Source organism: Xenopus laevis, chromosome 1S (genome assembly GCF_017654675.1).
Source record: "Xenopus laevis strain J_2021 chromosome 1S, Xenopus_laevis_v10.1, whole genome shotgun sequence".
Taxonomy (NCBI): Eukaryota; Metazoa; Chordata; class Amphibia; order Anura; family Pipidae; genus Xenopus; species Xenopus laevis.
In genome coordinates this window covers 103,876,358-103,897,084 of record NC_054372.1, presented here as the reverse complement: position 1 = coordinate 103,897,084, position 20,727 = coordinate 103,876,358, and the positions used below count along the sequence as shown (strand labels likewise).

General features: G+C 38.7%; 1 protein-coding gene across 2 annotated transcripts; it reads left to right on the top strand.

The window, feature by feature from the left end:
- The first annotated feature begins 375 nt into the window (after nucleotides 1–375).
- Nucleotides 376–19,102, top strand: tle5.S (TLE family member 5, transcriptional modulator homeolog). 2 transcript variants are annotated; one of them, XM_018239816.2, is made up of 7 exons: nucleotides 376–769; nucleotides 2,215–2,312; nucleotides 5,416–5,479; nucleotides 9,540–9,584; nucleotides 12,228–12,290; nucleotides 15,496–15,570; nucleotides 17,557–19,099. In XM_018239816.2, exons 1-7 carry the CDS (start codon nucleotides 737–739, stop codon nucleotides 17,773–17,775), a joined length of 597 nt encoding a protein of 198 aa, XP_018095305.1. In that variant the 5' UTR covers nucleotides 376–736; the 3' UTR covers nucleotides 17,776–19,099.
- Nucleotides 19,103–20,727: the final 1,625 nt, after the last annotated feature.

The following is a 20,727-nucleotide window of genomic DNA, read 5'->3' as shown; positions in this document are numbered from 1 at the left end:
AGACTAGGAGTATAGAGGTTGAGTGAGTAGAAGAATAATTATAGTACTGAGTGTGGGCCCCTGGTCTATGGTTCTTTGGTTGGCCTCTGGTGTCTCAGTCCGACACTGGGCTTCTATAAGTTTTGGGTGCCCTTTCAATGAATGTGCTGTGTACTTTTAAAAGCCTTATAATATCCAGAGACAAAAATATCCTTCTTATAAATAATAGAGATAATAAAGCAGTCTCTGAAATTGAGGGAAATGCTGCTGCTAGAGCTGCATGCAAGGCCAATGCTCAGGAATCAGGATCACTCACCTCTGCTTTCATTTTTCAGCAATTTTAGAAAAGGACTCAATATAGGAAATGGAATCATTTCAACTGTGACCTGTAGAGGGAGCTGTGTATCTGTTTAAGCACAGACGCCATTAAACAAAAGGTTCCGGAGAGGGTCGAGAGCTTGAAGAGCGTGTAGTAGAGCAGGGCAGGCCTTAGCCTTAGGGGTGGGGGAGCATTACCGGGTTAGAGATCAAGAAAGGACGAGGCCAAAGGTACAGGAGAGGCCCTGGTTGACAGCACACGGCCAGAACATCAACTGGGATTGCAGATCACATATCCGGGCCTAGAGCAGTGGAGCCGATTGAGAAGCACAGGGAAGCCTTTCCTAAAGTACACTGAGCCCTGGATAAAGCGCAGAGGGAGCCTGGACTTGGATCGTGAGCCTGTGCGTAGCGCCATACACCGGGGCCTGGGTTGGATATGATGTTTCCTCAAAGCAGCAGCCGGCACTCGGTGAGAAGGCCACGGCCCAGGGTTGGAAGGGAATGTACAACTGTGTCGTGTGTTACGTGTGTGTGTATATAACATGTTCATCTGCTGGAGATACTAAAAGAAAACACGAGGGGTAGCATTTTTGTTGCACCTCTTAAATAGAAGTGAAATGCCGTATGAATAGGTCCGACACAGGCAGCACCAAGCACAACGGGCTTAGTCTCTCGGAAAATGACTTTTCGGTTTATAGTGGTTCCATTTTAGCTGTCTCCTGCACTGCCAGCCGCCCTATGTTTTTGAGGCAATAACAAGTATTATAGAGCAATGTGTTGCCGCTATCGAAATACATTTTAAAGGACAATTAAAAGGTTTAATGACTGCTGAGGGCCGGGGTAATATTATATTGTTGACCCCAATTATTGGTGTTGATTTTTTTTTCCCTTAAATTTGCATTTAAGGGAAATGCTGTGTGGAGCTCCACCATCTTGCTTTCTCTTTTTGTGATCCTAACTTCTGACCTGGGCACATTATAGAGCAAAATCAGGACTTAAAAGCTGGAAAGTGAAAATGCAAAACATTCAGGAATATTAGCTATTGGAATCTCTAGGGATTTGCCGAACCAATTGCACCCTCCCCCATTTTGGCAATGCATATTAAGATATCCATGTATTATGGTATGTACCAACTCACAAAACTGACCCTCCCCCAATAATCAGAATGATTACAAGCAGTGTTCTGGCTGCCACCTCATCCCTTGGAAATCAGATAGGTATACTTATCCTAACATAAATAGCTAATTATTAGTTAATGAAGATACCTGCTGCAGACTGGAGAAATGAGTGCAGCCATGCATTGTGTGTCTAAAGCTTGCCATACATGGAAATATCCTCTCAATTTGTGAGGTCACCAAACAAGTGGATCTTTTCTTGATTTGGCCACCCATGTGTTTTTTTTTTTTTGACCCCCAAGCCACTGTTCTGTTATATGAGAGGCTCAAAACTGGTCAGTAAATTTCCAGCCGATATGGCAGTCGTTGCCATGTGTGGCCTGCTTTAGATAACACATTAGCCATTTAGCTGTGACAACTTTAAAACAAACAAAAACAGAAAGGTGCTGTAGAGCCCTTTCATACCCTTTTCTACTTTTTATAATCATAATCAGAATAAAATACTAGTTCACTGAAAAGCCCTTTGTATTAATAAACCTCTCTCTACCACTAGCTGCAGCCTGTTACACTGTGAGATAAGGGGTAGCTCATTATACAGAAGCTGCACTATGTTATGATGATATGTGTTGATTGTTTGCCTATGAGGCAGGACATAGAATGTTACTTTAGTTTCAGATTTTCTCCTGTTTTGTGCAAGAAAAAATATATAGATATGTCCTTATTTAAACAATAAGCATAAAGTATATTCAGTACAATACTGTATTATGATGGTTGTATTATTTTTGTTCTCTTTCCTTAGGGCTCGTCACATATGCCCCAGCAACTCAAATTCACAACCTCAGATTCATGTGATAGAATTAAGGATGAATTCCAACTGCTGCAGGCACAATATCACAGGTATGAAATTGCTTAAGTTCCATACTGAGGGCCATGCAATGTACTCCTTGGCTGACTGGATTTTTAAACCTGCCCGACACATCTAGAAGATTTTCAGTTATATATGGGTCAAACAGGCCCATCATTGGTCCCCATACGCGGGCCAATTAGCAGTCAACTAGGTCAGGTTGTCATTTTTAATTGGCTTTTGTGTGGCTACCTTAAAGGTATGCGTCTGCATCCGACAGTCGTGACGCGTCGGATCAACGCTGCAACAATTCTATCTCTTACCTTATTTTTGTCACATCGCGTCGGATCACGACAAAATCGCTCGTGCAGTCCTACCCTAATACTGCCACTTACTACACAGTCTATTTCTAGCCTATTGTACACACAGTGTTGGTAGGACAAATCTGTGATGGTCTCTAGCAGCATTGTTGACATCATTTTAATATAATCTGGTTAGGGCTGCTGAACAATTTGCTACCAGGCATGTCTTTAGAAATTAAAGCATCACCCATGGCCTTACTTATTTCACAAATCTAGACCTCTAAAGGCTGAAAAGATTTTGTTACACTCCCATTCTGCTGTGGGGTTCTGTAATATTCACCCTTACCATTGCAGCAGTGCAGATCAAACTCACATTTACAGTCTTGCCATGCTTTACGATCTTCCCATTTATATCAAGTTTCAGTGTTTTCTTTTACTTGTAGCTTTGCCAAAACTGCCCCACCTAATGTATCATCCCTTTTTCTACTCTGTGTTTGGATTAGGGATGCACTGAATCCAGGATTCGGTTCGGGAATCGGCCTTTTTCACCAGGATTCGGCCGAATCCTTCTGCCCAGCCGAACCTAATCCAAATCCTAATTTGCATATGCAAATTAGGGGTGGAAGGGAAATTGAGTGACTTTTTGTCACAAAACAAGGAAGTAAAAGATGTTTTCCCCTTCCCACCCCTAATTTGTATATACAAATTCGGATTCGGTTCGGTATTTGGCCGAATCTTTCACAATGGGTGCATCCCTAGTTTGGATTGTATGGCTTTGTGGTCCAATTCATTTTTTTTTTTTCCCCAAGGTGGCTAGCCCCAGACACCTGCCAGCCAAATTTTCTGTTTTGGTTGATAAGAGATGATGCAGTCATCCAAACCCTCTTTTTGGAACATGCATAAGTACCATCTCATCCTTTTCAGTTTTTCAACCACACAGTTTCGGGCAGTGCCATGCACAAAGCTTCTCAGGAAGTACCATACACAGTTATTTTGTGATTATTAAATGTTGCCTTAGCATGATGGCACACAGGGCAGTATGTTGCCCGTGGGAAATCTGTGACATGGGTGACCAGTCGTCTGAAATACCATCAAATTTGCCACCTGCCAGTAGCCCTTATTTCCAGTAAGTCAACCAATTGCCTTTGGGCAATCACCCTTAGTGAAGGCGCATGGGGAGATTTGCAGCATTTTGCTCCTATTGGTTTTTTTTATATTCAAGGGAGGGTGACTAAATGCTGCCAATCTCTCACACTGAGTTTGAATGGGACATGTGGCAACCATACCTTGTCCTACTTAGTGACTAGTTCCTAATGCTTGAAATTGCAGGGCCTCAAACTGAATAAATATTACCCAAATTGTAGCCCACTCTATTTCAGAAAATGTGGAGTAAGAGGGACAATGTTGCATATCTGGTGACAATGTTGCATATCTGATGGCAATGCAGGAAAGCTACAAAATTGGTCATTCTTAATAAATCAGTTCCGTACCAAACAAATATCAATGAAAGTTGATTCAATTTATCTTATAGCAGCAAAACAAACTATAGCTGCCTACTGGAAAAACACATTCACTCCCAATTACTGTGTTTTGAATTAAAATGAACTGGATAATGGTAAATGAGAGATTAAGTATCACTTCAGATAAATACAACGCTTATATCAAAATCTGCACCCCCTGGATAATGTATAGCAGCCGATAATAGATTTAGCTTACTGAGAGCAAAATAGTTTTAAGGCAAACCCCTAGTCAAATCTACAATGGAACCATAAACAATCGGAATATTTGATTACGGCGAGAACAAACAATAAAGATGAAATAATTAGCGGAGATGGACGCAAAGGTGTAATTGAAAATATTTATTTTTGAATAGTCAGAATTGTTTAATTTTTTTTATTAAAATTACAAGTTTTACATTTAAATGAAAATGTGGCCATATAGTTCTGTACAGTAAAATTGCCTATGCTATTTTTGCTGAAAGAAAAAGCCAAAATATCATGATTAATGCAAATACTGTATGGATAAAGAAAATTAAAAGTTTTTTAGGTTGCTTGAAAATGCAGTCTCTTGTTTTCTAGGCAACATTTGCTAAAAATGCAGGTCCTCATATTTTTGAGCAATTACACATCCAGTAAGCAGGACAAGGTACAGTGACTGTTTTCCTGTTCACAATGAATAGGAGGGAGATTTGTAGTATTTTGTCTTCTTCCCTTGAAGAGATGAATTGCTAAGGAGAAATTAACTTTCATGTGGGCCATTATTTTACCCTCTATAGCAGGGGGTACCCATCCTTTTTTTTACCACATTCAAACAGAGAGTTGGGGAGCAACACAAGCACGCAATTCCTGGAGGTACCTAATAAGGGCTGTGATTGGCTATTTGGTAGCCCCTATGTGGACTGTCAGCCTACAGGAGGCTCTGTTTGGCAGTACACCTGTTTTTTTATACAACCAAAACTTGCATCCAAGGCAGGAATTAAAAAACAAACATCCAAGTGTTTCGTGATCCGCGTGTTAGGGAGCCACTGGCTGGAGATCACTGCTCTGTAGCAGTAGTAGGGCCTTGTGTTACCAGTAAATCTATTCTATAAACGTATTCGCTTCAAATTGTATGGAGAATGACATACTGAAAACTTTTTGTAGTCAAATAGTAAATATTAAAATAACATAGTAAATATTAAGACAAACCAGAAGCTTTTTTTTTTTTTTTTTTCAAGTGATAGTTTGTAACCAGTACAATTTCAAGAGTAGAGTTCAGTGCTACTTTTACTTGCCTTGGTGCAATATGCATTGCTATAAAGCGCAAACAAGATTATGTATTTGTCTAATATCTATTTTATTTATCTTTCTTTCAGTCTAAAACTGGAGTGTGATAAGTTGGCCGGTGAGAAATCTGAGATGCAACGTCACTATGTCATGGTACGTAACTTTAATTAGCATATCTAAAAATCCAAAAAAAGTAATGTATGTCCAAGTATTTGTAAGAAATCCCTTCCTTAGGCATTTACTATATCCACAGTTTGCTCAGAATTTTGTGGACAGATCTTTATTTGTTCAAGATACAGATTCAGTCCGTTAACTTAGAAGTTTCTCTAACTGTATCTGTGCTACTTGACTTAACACTTGAACCCAAAGTAGGGTTGCTTGCAGAAGCTGACATTTTGAGGGCTGCTGACAAGATTTGATAGCATACAACAACTGCATTGAACTTGGAGGCTAGTGGCACACAGTGGATTCTCAGCCTACGTATAGGTACTGTGTTCCGGCCAGGGTGCAGACACATAGAGCAGATTTCAGCACATAATTGCACAAGTCCGCAGTCTCATTTAAAATCCGCTCTGCGTGTCGGCACCCAGGCTGACACAGTACCTGTGAGTGCAGACACAGGAGTGGACAGAGGCCTGTGGATCAGCTAATTCTTGGCCTGTGCTTATACACAGGAAATCCTGTCAAATTTACCAGGAAATCCAATTTAATTGTACATGTGTAGCATCTTTGTTTCCAGACCCAGGTCTGTTCCTTTGATACATTTGGTTGTATTCCTGTTACATATTTTGTTTTAGGCTTCTATCATTTTCTCAAAGGAATGATAAAATAACTGTACCATCTTGCACATCTTACATTTTGGTATAGCAACTCTGGTTATTATAGGTGGCCACTGGCTGAACAAATGTTTTTTCCACTATGCTACTGATTTTGAGCTGATGATTGGGGGCATTGGTCAGCTAGTTAGACACCTTAGGAAGGCCGGTTTTTTTTTCCAGAAAAGATGGCAACCCTAGCTACAGGACAGCAGGTTTTCCAAGAAAAATCTCAAGAAACTAACAATTAGTTTATTTTTCTTTTTTTTTTTTTTTTGTCATTTTTGAATCAGTTGAAGGACCACATCCATTTCCATTTTATAAGATATATTTTTTTAATGTTTTATGGCAGATCTTTATGGCTACTTTATAAAGAAGCTTGGAAGTCCCCATCTCCACTTTTACAGACTGTATAACTACCTGATCACTCACAGTTAGGTACTGTGAATGCTGCAGTTTTAAATGAATGGTGTTTCTCATATCTAGTTATATATTTGCCTCCATAGTTAGATATTAACATTTTGTATAAAATGATGGCACAAATGGGCAAAGCCTGATTTTGAGAACACTTGTACAAAGATATGGAAATTGGCATTGAATGCCTTTAGCACAAAACACCTACTATGGAAGAGCGTGACTGAAACAGATTCATGTGAATCAGTGGTGTTGCTTTCTAAATGTATCAGGCGGGGAGAGATTTTTGTTTACATTATAAAAAAGTTCCAGGATATTTTTTTAGTGAGTGGGAATAAAGAAAGAAGGGCCTTACAAGAGCTGACTCTGCCTAAGGTCAGATTCCCCTGACTAGGGATGGGCGAATTTGACCCGTTTCGCCAAAAATTTGCCACCGGCGAAATGTCGCAGACGCCCATTAAAGCCTATGGGTGTCAAAAAAATTGTTTGGCGAAATGTTTTTGACGCGCGTCTTTTATTTTGACGCACAACGCCATACAAGTCTATGGGCGTCATTTTTTTGGCGAAACAAGGCAACAAAAATTCGCCCATCCCCACCCCTGACTCATTTTAATGCTTTCTGGCACTGATTTTACAAAATGTAATCCTGGGCAATTCTTGCTTAACAGACTATCTTTAAAGATTTGGCCTTTTTTTTAAAGGCTTTTCTTTATTTAATCCCCTCGGAGCTAAAGTTTTACCCCCGCTCTCTCTCCCTTACTCTCTTCATTCAGAGCAATTAGCTCTTTAATTATGACTGCAGAGATGTGGCTACAGATGGTTAAGCAGCCAGCAGTACTTCTACTGCATATTAACCCGTGAGGGCAATTATAGGAACCTTCCTGTCTGAATACTGCAGTAATGATCCTTCCGTCCTAAAATCCACGTCTAGGGACCAAGACACTTCAATGTGTAAATAAACAAAAGCTCCCATTCTCATCCCATACTCCTGCTTTCTTCAATGTCTCTGCTTCCTTTTTTATGTTGCAGACTGGGTTCTTTGTCATTGATTTGTTTTCACTTCTCCAGTATGTTTTCTGACTCTCTGGAAGAGTAGAGGTTAAGCTGAACAAGCGGCAAAACCTTTTTAAAAGCTTTCCAAGACTTGGAAGCCTGCAAAACAGGAGGTTGATTAGAACAGGACAGAGCTGTCTGCCAAAAAAATAAATCTACCTCCCCACTGCCCCTTACCCCTCCTCTTCCCCTCTTAGCAGGTCTTCTGGCTTATCCCTCTCTTGTGGGGTTATGCCATTCATTCCCTCTGCCAGACAGCTGCTTGTTACAGGATGGAGAGGGGAGAGGGGGTGGAGAGGGCCAAGCCAGGGTGTAAATCTGCCTAAAAATCTTTCTGGGACTTGTAAGACAAAGAGGTCAGACTCAGGGAAGGCCAAGGAGGGGGGCTGCTTCCCAGAGACTGAGCAGCACATGGTTAACGCTTTCATTCCCAGATAGCCACACACTATAGGGTTGCCACCTGGCCGGTATTTTACCGGCCTGGCAGGTAAAAATGATAGTTTATCCTAATGTTATTAATAGGGAAAAAAGATAAATATATAGTAAGGCCGCTAATTTTTTACTACACACACATTGTATTCAAATCTGCAACCGTTTATACAATATGGGCACCTCTAATATACACACAAAAGATGTGCTCTGTTACTGTGTTTAGTTTTCTTTTTTGTAGCATTTGGTCTTGAGGACCAGTAACGTACATTTAACTTTAAATTTGCAAAGCCTTTATTAAGAAATAACTTACCAATTCTATACTTGCGCTCCTCTTTAGAAACGGCGACTGGTTGAGGATCCATCATGCGGTGTTGATTTCTCCTCCCTGGCTATCTCCTATAGAAGGCAGGGAGGAGAAATCGATAGCCACACAATGGATCACCGCCCTGTCGCTGTTTCTGAAGAGGAGCACAAGCGGAGAATCGGTAAGTTATTTCTTAATGAAGACTGCGAATTTAAAGTTAAATGGGTCTTGGTGGTTTTTTTATCGTTATGTACAAACTAATTTTTAAAAAAAAAAAAAAATTTGTTATTGGTCCTTTAATACTGTCAGCTGCCTTGTAAAGTTTCACATTTATTGATATAGTCTACCAACTGGGGACCTCAAAATCAATTCAGCAGCTTATTGGACTTTCTGGCCAATATCTGGCTAAACATTGGTCAGATAGATCTGGCAAATTTGAAAGTCCTCTGCATGAATCTAGGGCTGAATTTCTCTGGCTGATTTCAGCCCCTAACCAATAGCAGCATCCTCTTGTCTCTTCGGGTTCAGAATCCTTGTGTCGACTCCAGTTGTGGATTTCTGCTCAAAATGCAAAGTCTCGCATTTCTTCACCAAAATTCACTGTGTGTTCACACCAGAGCCAACACAAGGCTTCCGGATGAGAAGAGGATTCCGCTAGCAGTCAGAGGCTAAAATCAGCCTGAGGATTTCAGCAGGTTGATATCTGCCCTAGCCTTATGATCCAAATATTGGCTAGGGCATGGGGGGTGGCAAATGATGGAATCTGCCAGATTCAACCCTGAATATAGAAGCTAAATCGGACAAAGATCTACATGTTTGCTCTAATATGTATGTCCAGCTAAAAATGCATCATCTGCTGTAAGATTTGATCCTAATTAAACCAGAGTGTCTGGTGGTTACATTGAAACTTTGCAGTCTTCCTTCAGATGTCATGCTGCTACTGTTTTGATTGCATCAAAAACTGGAAACTGGTTCCAACAAGCATGACCAGTGCTTGGTAGCATTGGGTGGGAGTCATCAGATTTCCCTGGAATAGCTTAATATATGACCAAGTGAAGTTAATAAATGAATAGGGCTAAAACTGCGTATCTGTCACCATTTTACTACTTTCAAAGTTTAATTGTGGTCAACAATTTCATCATTACTAATGTTTTACAGAGCTGTTTTCTCATACTGATCTTTGTTCTTTCTCCAGTACTATGAGATGTCATATGGACTGAACATTGAAATGCACAAACAGGTATGCTAAGGATTTAGGCTGATAATCTTACTGGGTGCTACAAGTGAATGCATGGCTGTCTGTATTATGCAGACAGAATTAGGCACTGGCACACATAACTCTTTTAGCCTTGTCATTTAGGCCTTTATCACTACATGTCAGTATTTTTCTTATTTTTATAGATCCAGTATATTTAAGCATCATTATAAGAGATTATACACAGTAAAATCCTGTTACAATCACATTCAACTGTTGTCAGTTTTATCCAGGGCCAGTTAACTCTTCTGTATGTATTTAGAGTTTGTAATATAGGAGAAACCCAACAAAGGCAATTTATATAAATACAGAATAGTTTGCATGCACACACATAATTCAGTAATGGCTTAGACCTAACCACCACAACTTTCATTGCCTGTTAATTTTACCATAAATATGTATCCAATTTTTCAAGCAGCTTTGAGCTCTCCGTTTAATGGCATTTCATTTTTAGCTAACCTAGATAATAAGTGTGTATACATGTATAAACTGTATTTATGTGCGTGTAAAGACATAAGCTTTCTAAATAAGTGATTCCACGTCTGTATACATGGCTCAAAATACATTTAAAAATACACATTTTCTTTACATAGAAATATAATGAAAACTGTTTTTATGTGCATGAAAACAGAAATGATTTTTAAATTCCTGCAAACACACCAGTAACAAATGTATAATTTTATGGCAATTACTTACTTGTATAGATCAAATACCCACAGGGATTTATTTATTTATTTATTTTCAAAGCATCAAACCAGAAGTAAGCATAACTTATTCTGAATGATCAGAACATGTTATATTTCCAAATATGCCCTGCAATTCACAACTTTGTTCAAAAATAAAATCTACATCTCAGCAGCTGCAAAGAAAAAAAGCTAATGTCAGTGTTGGGGCTTATTCTATGCTTTTCCACAGGCCGAGACCAGCTCCAGTGTGGCATTAGTATTACAAAGTATAGGATCTAAAATGAGTCATTCTTTTAATTTAATATGTACAGAATTTCCCTAAAAAGTAAGGTATTCCACAAAATTTCAAACAATTTCACTAATGAAACATTGGCCCCTGCAGCCAAAACAAGCATACCTAGGGATACCATATATATACTTGGAAAGTGATATCCTGGAGGATTATTCATTTATTTTTAATATGGCTTTTTTGGCAGTACTGTCAAACACTTGTCCTTTGTCATGTCCTCTGACAGAAATGTTATCACTAAGCACCCTGATGACATCACTAAGCACCATTTATAAGGGTATCATTTACAGAATAGTCATTGCTTTAATGAATATTAACCCTCGTACATGTCAGTTTTGATAATATACCCCAATGTATGTGAATCATTATGCAAGTGCAGTCAACGTTAATATGCCTGTATAAAATGAGCCAAATGTTTGAAAGACACATTGCAATCATTACATTTGGCACATTCTAGTTTTAGATATTTTAGGTTTTGCACTTCATTTCTGCAGCAAGGAACAGTAAACACTGCACACTGTAATTTGCTGCTGTAAGCAGTTGCTTAGTAACTATATTGGTGGTGAGAAAATCCGTTCTTTTACCGCCCCTATGCTACCTCAGCTGACTAAAAAATTTCCATCCCAGTGATGCCACAATTTGGTCTGGAGTGGCAGTTTAAAGTAGTGTTGCCAAAAAATTCCCAATTACAGGTATGGGACCCAGGGTCAGACTGCGGTGCAGGGCCCCCCTCAAAATGCAGTCAATGGCAGACAGCCTTTTTGTAATTCTGAGCATTCTGGATAATTGATTTCGAGATAACAGATCCCATACCTGTATGAATTATTGGACTGCACTTACATGTACATAGTTGTGTACATGAATCTTTCTGATATCCATGGAATTACATTGTTAGGACATAGTCCTCCATGTCTAAGATGAAAATAAGCAGTATATTTTTTATTTTTGTGGCCCTATTATAGAAACATTTTGTATTTCTTCAATAATTTATTTATTTGCTGTAATGTACTATATAGCAACTGTTTTTGTAATGTTAAGTGAAAATAAACCTATTTGTGGATCTTGTAAGATGGGGCAGAATCCTGCAACGGGTGAAGAACTCAGGGCGACTGACTTGTGGCTTTATTAGGTTGGAATGGGAACATGGCCACAGTGGGCTGACCATTTTTATCATATTATAGCAAAAATTATGTAAGAATCAAAGAAATTTGTTTCTGGTGACTCATTGGCAGAAATAAAGGTTGCAGAGCCAGATACCGAGTGCCAATCTACTATTACATGCACAAAGCTATCAAATCTTTTGTAACATTTGCAACACATGGAAGTTTAAAGCAAAACTACAGCATAAGTTGCCTGAAATGTATGTGTATGTAAGGTTTTGTAAATGTAACAGGATACTGTTACATATGATTTAAATAACAAATAAAAAGCCAATTTTATCAAAGAGGAATTATACCCCTTAGGGAGGGGGTTGTTCATACAGAGCTCTGTACCTCTAGTTAAAAAAATTCAGCTAGTCAATGGTAAGCGTGAAACAAAATAAAGCTCTGTTACTGCTTTATGATAAAGATAGTGGAGAACACTATAGCCATAACTCCAAGCTTCTAGCTTTGTTTCCTAACCTTTTTTTTCCTCTCCTTTTTTACCACTTAGGCTGAAATAGTAAAACGGTTACATGGAATATGTGCACAGGTGTTGCCTTATCTCTCACAGGAGGTAAGTTTCAAATTAACTGTAATTCACCTGCTTAATTGAACAAAGCATTTTTTCTACCTGACATTAAGGACTCCTATACGTGGGTATTTTTGTATTTCTGTGCCATGGCTTTTTTTATGCACTCCGCCACACAGGATTGAAAGAGTTAACAGCCCATTATTTTTATATAGTTTGTACCTACAGTACAAAACTGTTCCAAGCTGCTAAATAATCCCTTGATTATTTTTGGTAACACTCTATCCTTCTTGTTCTGGAATATTGCAGGGTGCCAGTGTATGGGGTGATCATTGGACACAACTCACCCTTCATGCTTATGTCTGAGGCAAAATTTATATTTTTTTAATTGTTTTAAGAAATGTAATCTGCTCCCTTAAATATTAATTTACTGTGGTAAAGGGTAGCATCAAAATATCTCTTCCCATTCCTAAGGGCCCTTAATCACGGCATTTGAAGCTGCGCTCCCCTGCGTTACGGTTTTATGCATTCAGCCGCAGTGGAGCGCAGCAGGAGACGCGATGTGGCTGTACTCACACAGACGCATGTAAGAGCCGAACGCAGGAAAAATGCAACGTGCTGCGTCCCAACTTATGTTCGGCGCTTACGCATGAGATCCCCTGCGGCTGAATGCATAAAGCCGGAACACAGGTCATCGCAGCTTCAAACGCCTGTGAGTAAGGGCCCTTAATGGTAAATCCAAGAGTAGATACATAGCTGGTGGAGATAAAAATTTTGGATTTCCCACCAAATTCACCAACCTCTCCACTTTTGCTAATTTGTCTTTTAAACAGACTGTTTTCAGATTTTCTTTCACAGAACATTTTAACTACATTGTTTCTGAATTTGTCTTTAGTCTTACTAAACCTGTCAGTCCGCAATCAAATTGGAATTTCAGGGAAGCGAGTTTATTTTAGTTGGGAAAATTATACATCATTTTTTTTGGGATAACCTGGGCTTTCTAAATCTGCCTACATGTTTGTGTAATTCCACTTCAGTAACAAGCTATAAGGGTCTAAATACAAAAAATTATATATAGGGATTTGTATCAGAAATATGTTTTATTATCTTAGGTCAAGTGCTGCTAAAACTAAAAAATTGGCTGGGAGGCTTTACTTTTCCTTTTAATAATATCTTCACTTAAATGACTAATATTGCCTCTAAAACTAGTAAAATATTGCAAGCATGAGTTAAAAACTTTTCACGTATCAAATTGTTGTTTAATCAGTGTTTTACTTGTTTTGTTAATGAGGCTTTTACACCTTTAGGGTTAGACAGAAATTTGTGCCCTGACTATAAAATGCTAATCCCTATTAATATGCTAATTCTTCCCCAATGGATCACCTACAAGAGGTGTGAAATGAAGATTGGGTGAAGCAAAGCAAATTATTTTAGAATTGATCTGACACATGAGCTTTACAGACAAATTCATAAAAGTGTCTGTAGACTGTCTTTCTTTCAGTAAAATATGAAAAGTGCCGGTTGAGTTGGATTTTAGGCGGATTTCCATTTGTGAATATGGAGAAAGTATTTGACACCACTTAAACACCACTTTTACTCCAAAAAAAACTATCTCCACTTTTTGTGTTGGCTATGTCTATAATAATTGATAAATGAATTTTTAAAATTCTATAGAGATTCAAGAAAAACTCCATAGAGATGCAAGAAGCAAGGGGGTAGCCATAAGGATAATGTGACACAGTTGCTAGTAAAATGCTGGTTAATTAGTGTTTTTAATTCTATAGATATTTGCATTTAGATGGCAGGGAATGTATCTGCTTTGTTATGCCTCAGACTGGCCTTTATTCAGTGTATTTACTTATGGAAATGAAGACTTTTCTAGCCACAGGATGAATGCAGTGGGAGGCAGCCTGAATATATGGTTGTTTGCATTACATATTGCAAAAGGTTTGGGCTCCTAAATTCTGGGACCTATTTAGAACACTGTTTATAATGATTTTACACTGAAAAAAGTGTATTTTTGCTATTACTGTAATTGTCCATTAAAAAGAACTTGCTCTATATAGAAGTTTGAATTTTGCACTCCTCTAATACTGCCGTTTATTCCATTATTTTACACCACTTCAGACATTTATAGACTTCATAGACGTCTATGGGAAAAATGCAGTGTAAGAAGCAGGGTAGAAACAGCAGTGTTTCCTTTTTGTCCACCTCTTAGTGCTGAGCTTCAGTGAACATACTCTTTCAGGGGCTTCTATTAGTGGGGTATTAGCAAATCTGCTGCACAACACTTTGTAGTGCCACAGTACGAGTCTGATAGATACTACTTAATTGCAAACAGGTACAGTTATAGGGATCCCAGAAAGCTCTGCATTACAGGAAGGACATCTCCTGTACAGTCCGTTAATTTAAATAGTTTATCATTTATAAAGTCAAAATAATTCTATTTTTTTTTTTTTTTTAAATGATTTAATAAAACCGTAGCGTGTGAATCCATATTGGTGACAAAATCATCCTCAATCATCCAAAAAGGTATAGTGATGCAAATTACAGAAAGATTCTAGGTACCAAGAATTCTGGATAATAGCTCCTATATCGTTACAGGTATTGAACCTGTTATCCAGAATGCTCGGGACCTAGGGTTTTCCATATAACTGATCTATCCGTAATTTGGATCTTCATGCCTTAAGTCTACTAGAAAATCACGTAAACATTAAATAAGCCCAATAGGCTGGTTTTGCTTTCAATAAGGATTCATTATATCTTAGTTTGGCTCATGTACAAGCTGTTTTATTATGGCAGAGAAAATTTGGATTATTTGGATCAAATGGGGTCTATGGGAGATGGCCTTTCTGTAATTTGGAGCTTTCTGGATAACAGGTTTCCGGATAACAGATCCCATGCCTGTACTACAAAGGCAGCAACCAAAACGGGAATTTGTATGAAATGACCATGCCATGTATATTTGTGACTCCAATATGAAGGTATCCAATTTACCAGCAGTGCAAGTTCCTTTTTTCTGGATGTTATTTTTAGGAACAATAGTTTAGGGGACTCAAGCAAAAAGCAATAGCTGGGCAAAATGCAGCAGCAATATGGGGATATTTTTGGCTAAACTTGATTTTATGATATATGACAAGTCTGCCTAGAAAAGTATTGGCTGCAAGCAATGACAAAGCAGGCTTCATCTATTGCTGCTATTATGAACTACTGGCACATACTAATTCTGCCCCTCTGATCTTTTCTAAAGCACCAGCAGCAAGTCCTGGGAGCGATTGAACGAGCAAAGCAAGTGACTGCTCCAGAGTTGAATTCCATCATCCGTGTACGTGAGAACACTTTTGGGATGCAGTATTCATATACATATACAGTGGAGAGCAGGTTGGGGAGGTGGGGAAGTGAAAGAGACAGATTCAATATCATAGGCAACCATACTCCCAGGTCACTGCCAGAGGTGATGAACACATGGATATTTATTCAGAGAGAAGCTCATATAATCCTATGTTGCAAACATTCCTTTGCAGCCAGTATATTGGGGTGAATGATACTTTACTTTTCATTATTTTTCTTCCTTTGTGTGAGGGATATATCCTATTTTATAACAACAGATTGTTTTTCTTTGAATAGTTGGTACAGGATGAGGACATTGTTTATTTTGTGCACAGAACATTCCCTTCCTGCAGACCTAGACATGAGTAGCAACTGTCCATTTGCTTGCATTTGCCAAGACAATGTTATAGTCCTTAGTACTTCTACTACTACTACTACTACTACTACTAATGTAGTGGATAATTCATTGTAGGGCACTGTTGAAAATGTTGCTACTTCTTTATACTTCAAAATCATAAATACATACAGGCTGTATTTAAGGATAATTTTGGATGAGGCAAAGATATACCATTCTTTCAGTTTGAGAGGTTGCATTTGGTAAGGGGAAAGCTGCAATTTCTTTCACTTAATAACTAAGGCTATATTTGGAGATGTAGCTGTTTGTTAGGCACCCCCAAGTGACTCTAATCATTTACCAGTGCTCCACTTATGACGTTGGGCCTGTGCATGTGCCAAGCTTTAACTTGCCATAACCCCTAATGGTGCAAAACCCTAATTTTGTAGCCAATTATAAGTAATATAAGGTGTTGCTTTTACATGGTGCTAAAATGAATGTTATCTTTAAAAATGGCCCCTTTTTTGAGCTCCCTATAGATGTTCTCTGGTCCCTGTCTGTGTTTCAAATGAGGGGTGGGCGTGTTCCAACGGTCCCTGCCAGAAGCACAGTAAGAGGGGGACAGCCAATCACAGCCCTGCAGTCACACAAGCACAGACAGGCTTCAGTTTTCTATCAGGTCCTGCTAGCTGCTGATTGGTTCCTGTCCTACAGTGCAGAGAGCCGTCGGCTCCCCTGCACAGCCTGGGAATTAAGGGAGGGATTATTAGGGTTTTTGCAGAAATATTCAATAAATCAGCTTGAAACACTACTTTTTAAGCACAATTCTTCTATATCTATACGAGTATAACACACTGGTACGTCCTTATTTTTTTTACACAATATGTCTCCTTTAAAGAAGTGGAGTACTAGCCTGGGTTATAAGGTAAGTTATTAAAGTCACAGGGGAGGACTTCGACGAGAGGGAAAGGTTAAAACTAAGTAAACTTTATCAGAAAGGTCTATATGACTACACTAGTAAACACTCAAAGTAATGCTGCTCTGAGTCCTCTGTCAAAAGAAACACCAAATTTCTTTCCTTCTATTGTGTATACATGGGCTTCTGTATCAGACTTCCTGTTTTCATCTTAATCCTCCATTGTTTGGGTTTGAGCATGCTCAGTTTGCTCCTTTCCCCCCTCCCTGCTGTAATCTGAACCCAGAGCTTTGAGCGAGCAGGGTGAAACTCTGTCAGGAAGTGATGTCACACTATGCTAATATAGTAGCTGCTATCCTAAACAAACAGAGCGTGTATATAGCTGTTTACTTAGGTTTGAAAAAGCATTCTAAAGAATAAAAATGGCATTGAAGCTTGTGGTTAATCTATTGGCAATAAAATGCCTTGGTAGCTTTTCTTCTTTAATAAATTGGCTACCCCAGTAATTTTACCTTTTCTTGTAATACAGTAAGATTGAGTTCTGATATTTGCTTTTCCCTTATTGTTCATGGGAATATTCACAGAAGGTAAAGCTTTCCTTTAATAAATAGGATATTTCATCATTTCTCTTGTACCTTTTTCTCCATTGCCCCATTCGTGTATGTTTAGTGTATTAAGTCCTGTCTGACGCGTTTCCTCCCTCTCCATGCTTCTCTTACCCTTCTTTACAGCAGCAGCTTCAGGTGCATCAACTCTCCCAACTTCAGGCTTTGGCCCTTCCACTCACTTCTTTGCCAATGGGATTGCAAGCACCATCTCTGCCCATCAGTGCAAGCAGCGGCCTTCTCTCCCTGTCAGCACTAGGCTCTCAGGGTCATCTTCCCAAGGAGGACAAGAATGGCCATGACGGGGACCCGCGGCCTGATGATGATGGTGACAAGTCTGATTAAGCAAAGAGTTGGGGGCGGATAAAGGTGCAGCGTAGCAGTGACCTTAGCACCGAATAAGAGAGGTGCAACAATGTGCATTATCCAGACATGCTGTTGAGGAAACTGGTTTGAGAATGCAGAGTACCGGCAGCCAATGGGTTAATGCACATTAGTTTGAACACATGTAAATGCATACGTATTATAAATGGAGTAAACTAAAAACCTTATTGTAAATTAATTGGTTATTTGTAACAGAAAAAGCACAAGCCACTCTGATTTTGATTAATTTTTTTGCCCTCCAATATTCGTACATTAGTTCAGTTTAGTGACCATACACTACATTAAATTGTAGCAGCTTCCTGACGCACCTCGACAATTGGCAAGTGTGTAAATCATTAGCTGAACTTACTCAGCAGTGATAAGGCTGTTGGAAAGAGGGGATGTTATCTCCCCAAAGTATCTCTGTTTGCATTTTTCCTTCAAGCTGAAACATATAGGGCTCACAAGGCACCAACTCATTTTAAAGACTGCTTTATGGCTTAAAAGCAAGGCCTGGTAACCCTTTGGCTGCCAGTCCCCAAACAACAGCTTGCATTTAATGTATATTAAAAGCTCAAAACCAATGAGAGAATCCTCTGAATTTTCTCAAACATATCAGCATTGCACTTGGGGTTGCCACCTGGCCGGTAAAAATGATGGTTGATCCAAATGTTATTAATAGGCAAAAAAAGATAAATATATAGGAAGGCCGGTATTTTTTTTTCAGAAAAGGTGGCAACCCTAACTGCACTAGATTTTTCACATTAATTGTATTTTTTTTTTTAATTAGACTCTGCTCTCTACCCCCCTGTGACATGGAATAGATTACTATCAGCCAGTCCCTGCTTTGCTAAATCTTTCATCCTGCTATTTTGGGGAGAGGGAAAAATGTAAATCATTCGCAAACTGAGTTAATCATTACCTGCCAGTGATCCTCTACCAGTGTTAAGGCAGATGGCACTCAAAGTAGCCTCTTGAGACTACCATTGACTAAGAAATGGAGTTGATTAAAAGAACCAGTGCTGTCTCTTTTCATCTTAAAATGTTCATACAAGTTTTGTCCACATTCACTCAATTAAAAAACACCATTAAAAAAGTTAACGAAATAATAACAGCCCTCCAAATATCTTGAAGGTAGTGTTTACCAGGCAAGGTGTGTGCTCTGTACATAGTCCTGTAGAGATGCTCCATTTGTTTTCCTTCTAATTTTGTTCTTTTTGTGTCTGATCTTTTGACCCTGTTGATACTTTGTGTGGAGGGTGTGAACGTGCCTTTTACAATAAATTGTTACAATGCCTGCTCAAAATTATTGATTGTGTACCGTTATTTCTTGGACTGCTTTTTCTCATTAAAAGGGATGTAATGGCTACATTTAAGTCTATAAATCACAAGCAATCACTATGTAGTATATATGAATTCTTTTGTTTTACTGCATAACAGAACCGCTCTAAAAAATAAGTGGGTGTATCTGTAGAATGTTGCATGTAATTACCATATCACATGCAGCAAAGAAAGCTACATCACTCATGAGTATGTTGATTGCCACTAGGGTTGCCACCTTTTCTGGAAAAAAATACAGGCCTTCCTATATATTTATCTTTTTTCCCTATTAATAACATTGGAATCAACCATCATTTTTACCGGCCTGGTGGCAACACTAATTGCCACAGAACCTTTGGCCACATGTATATCACTTTCACACCGTACATTATGGCAATTGGGCTTCCGTGTAATTGTGGCCAATTTGTGTCAATGTCTATACACAGTTGCATCACTTTTAACTCATTCGATACAACTGCCTCTACCCCTGGTGACCACAGTTGTACTGGTATCATGGAGAAAGGGGCAATTGCACTTAGCCCACTATAAATTACAGAGGATCATTACTTGAGCCGTAAAGATTCAGACAAAAATCTTCTGCTGTACCTTTATGTAGCATCTTGGAGAACCCATTTTTTTCAGAAAAGAATACGATGTAATCATCCATGTAATGTTCCCTTAATTGCTGTATGGTCTAAGAGCACGGTATATTTGCCTGTTTTGTGGAACCCAGAGTCAAATTTTATGCCTGAAGCAGTCCCACATTCTCACTCGCACATTGTTCCATCCTGCCCAGCTCATAGCCCTTTTTTTGGCAGAGCATAGCTATTAAACTGCCAGACTGTGCCAAGGCATCCTTTGAGTGTTGGCAGAGTCTGTCCACAGAGCCTGATTAATTTCTGGCAGAAAGAGACAAATACTTTAACCCTCTAGTTACATTTCAGCACAGTAATGACAACACTGACTCTTACTGTTTTTGTGTTTCTGGCTGAACATTTTTACAAGTTAAAAATCTTTATCGTACCAGTTACTGTTCTCCCACTGGTTGATAGTAGGAGGATAATGGTGCAGAGTGGTATAATCATGCATAGATCAGGGATAGAAAACATAACGTGAGAAGCAGTAACATGCAGAGAGAAATAGAACATGTATAATTGCATAACAACATATAGCAGTGCTTGGCAATATATAAACAATGCCTGATTTATGAAGTTTAAAATCACTAATCCAGCATGCTTATAAAATACATTGTATATGTATGTATGTATATATATATATATATATATATATATATATATATATATATATATATATACACAGTTGTGTTCACAATAATAGTCCGATTTCACTAACCTGATGAATCACTTTTTTGGTAGAAATGATATTTCTACATGGCAAATAATTTACTGTAGGTGTAGAAGAGTAATAGAAAAACCAACAGTCGTGACATGCATGTTGTGGATTCTGTGTGATTGAATCATCGATTGAGGCTTGTTCCAAATAATAGCAGTGTTCAAAATAATAAGTTTGTTCCAAATAATAGCAGTGTAGAGTTCAATTAGTGATGTCATTCATTCTGTGAAAAAACAGGTGTCAATTATGGCCCTTATTTAA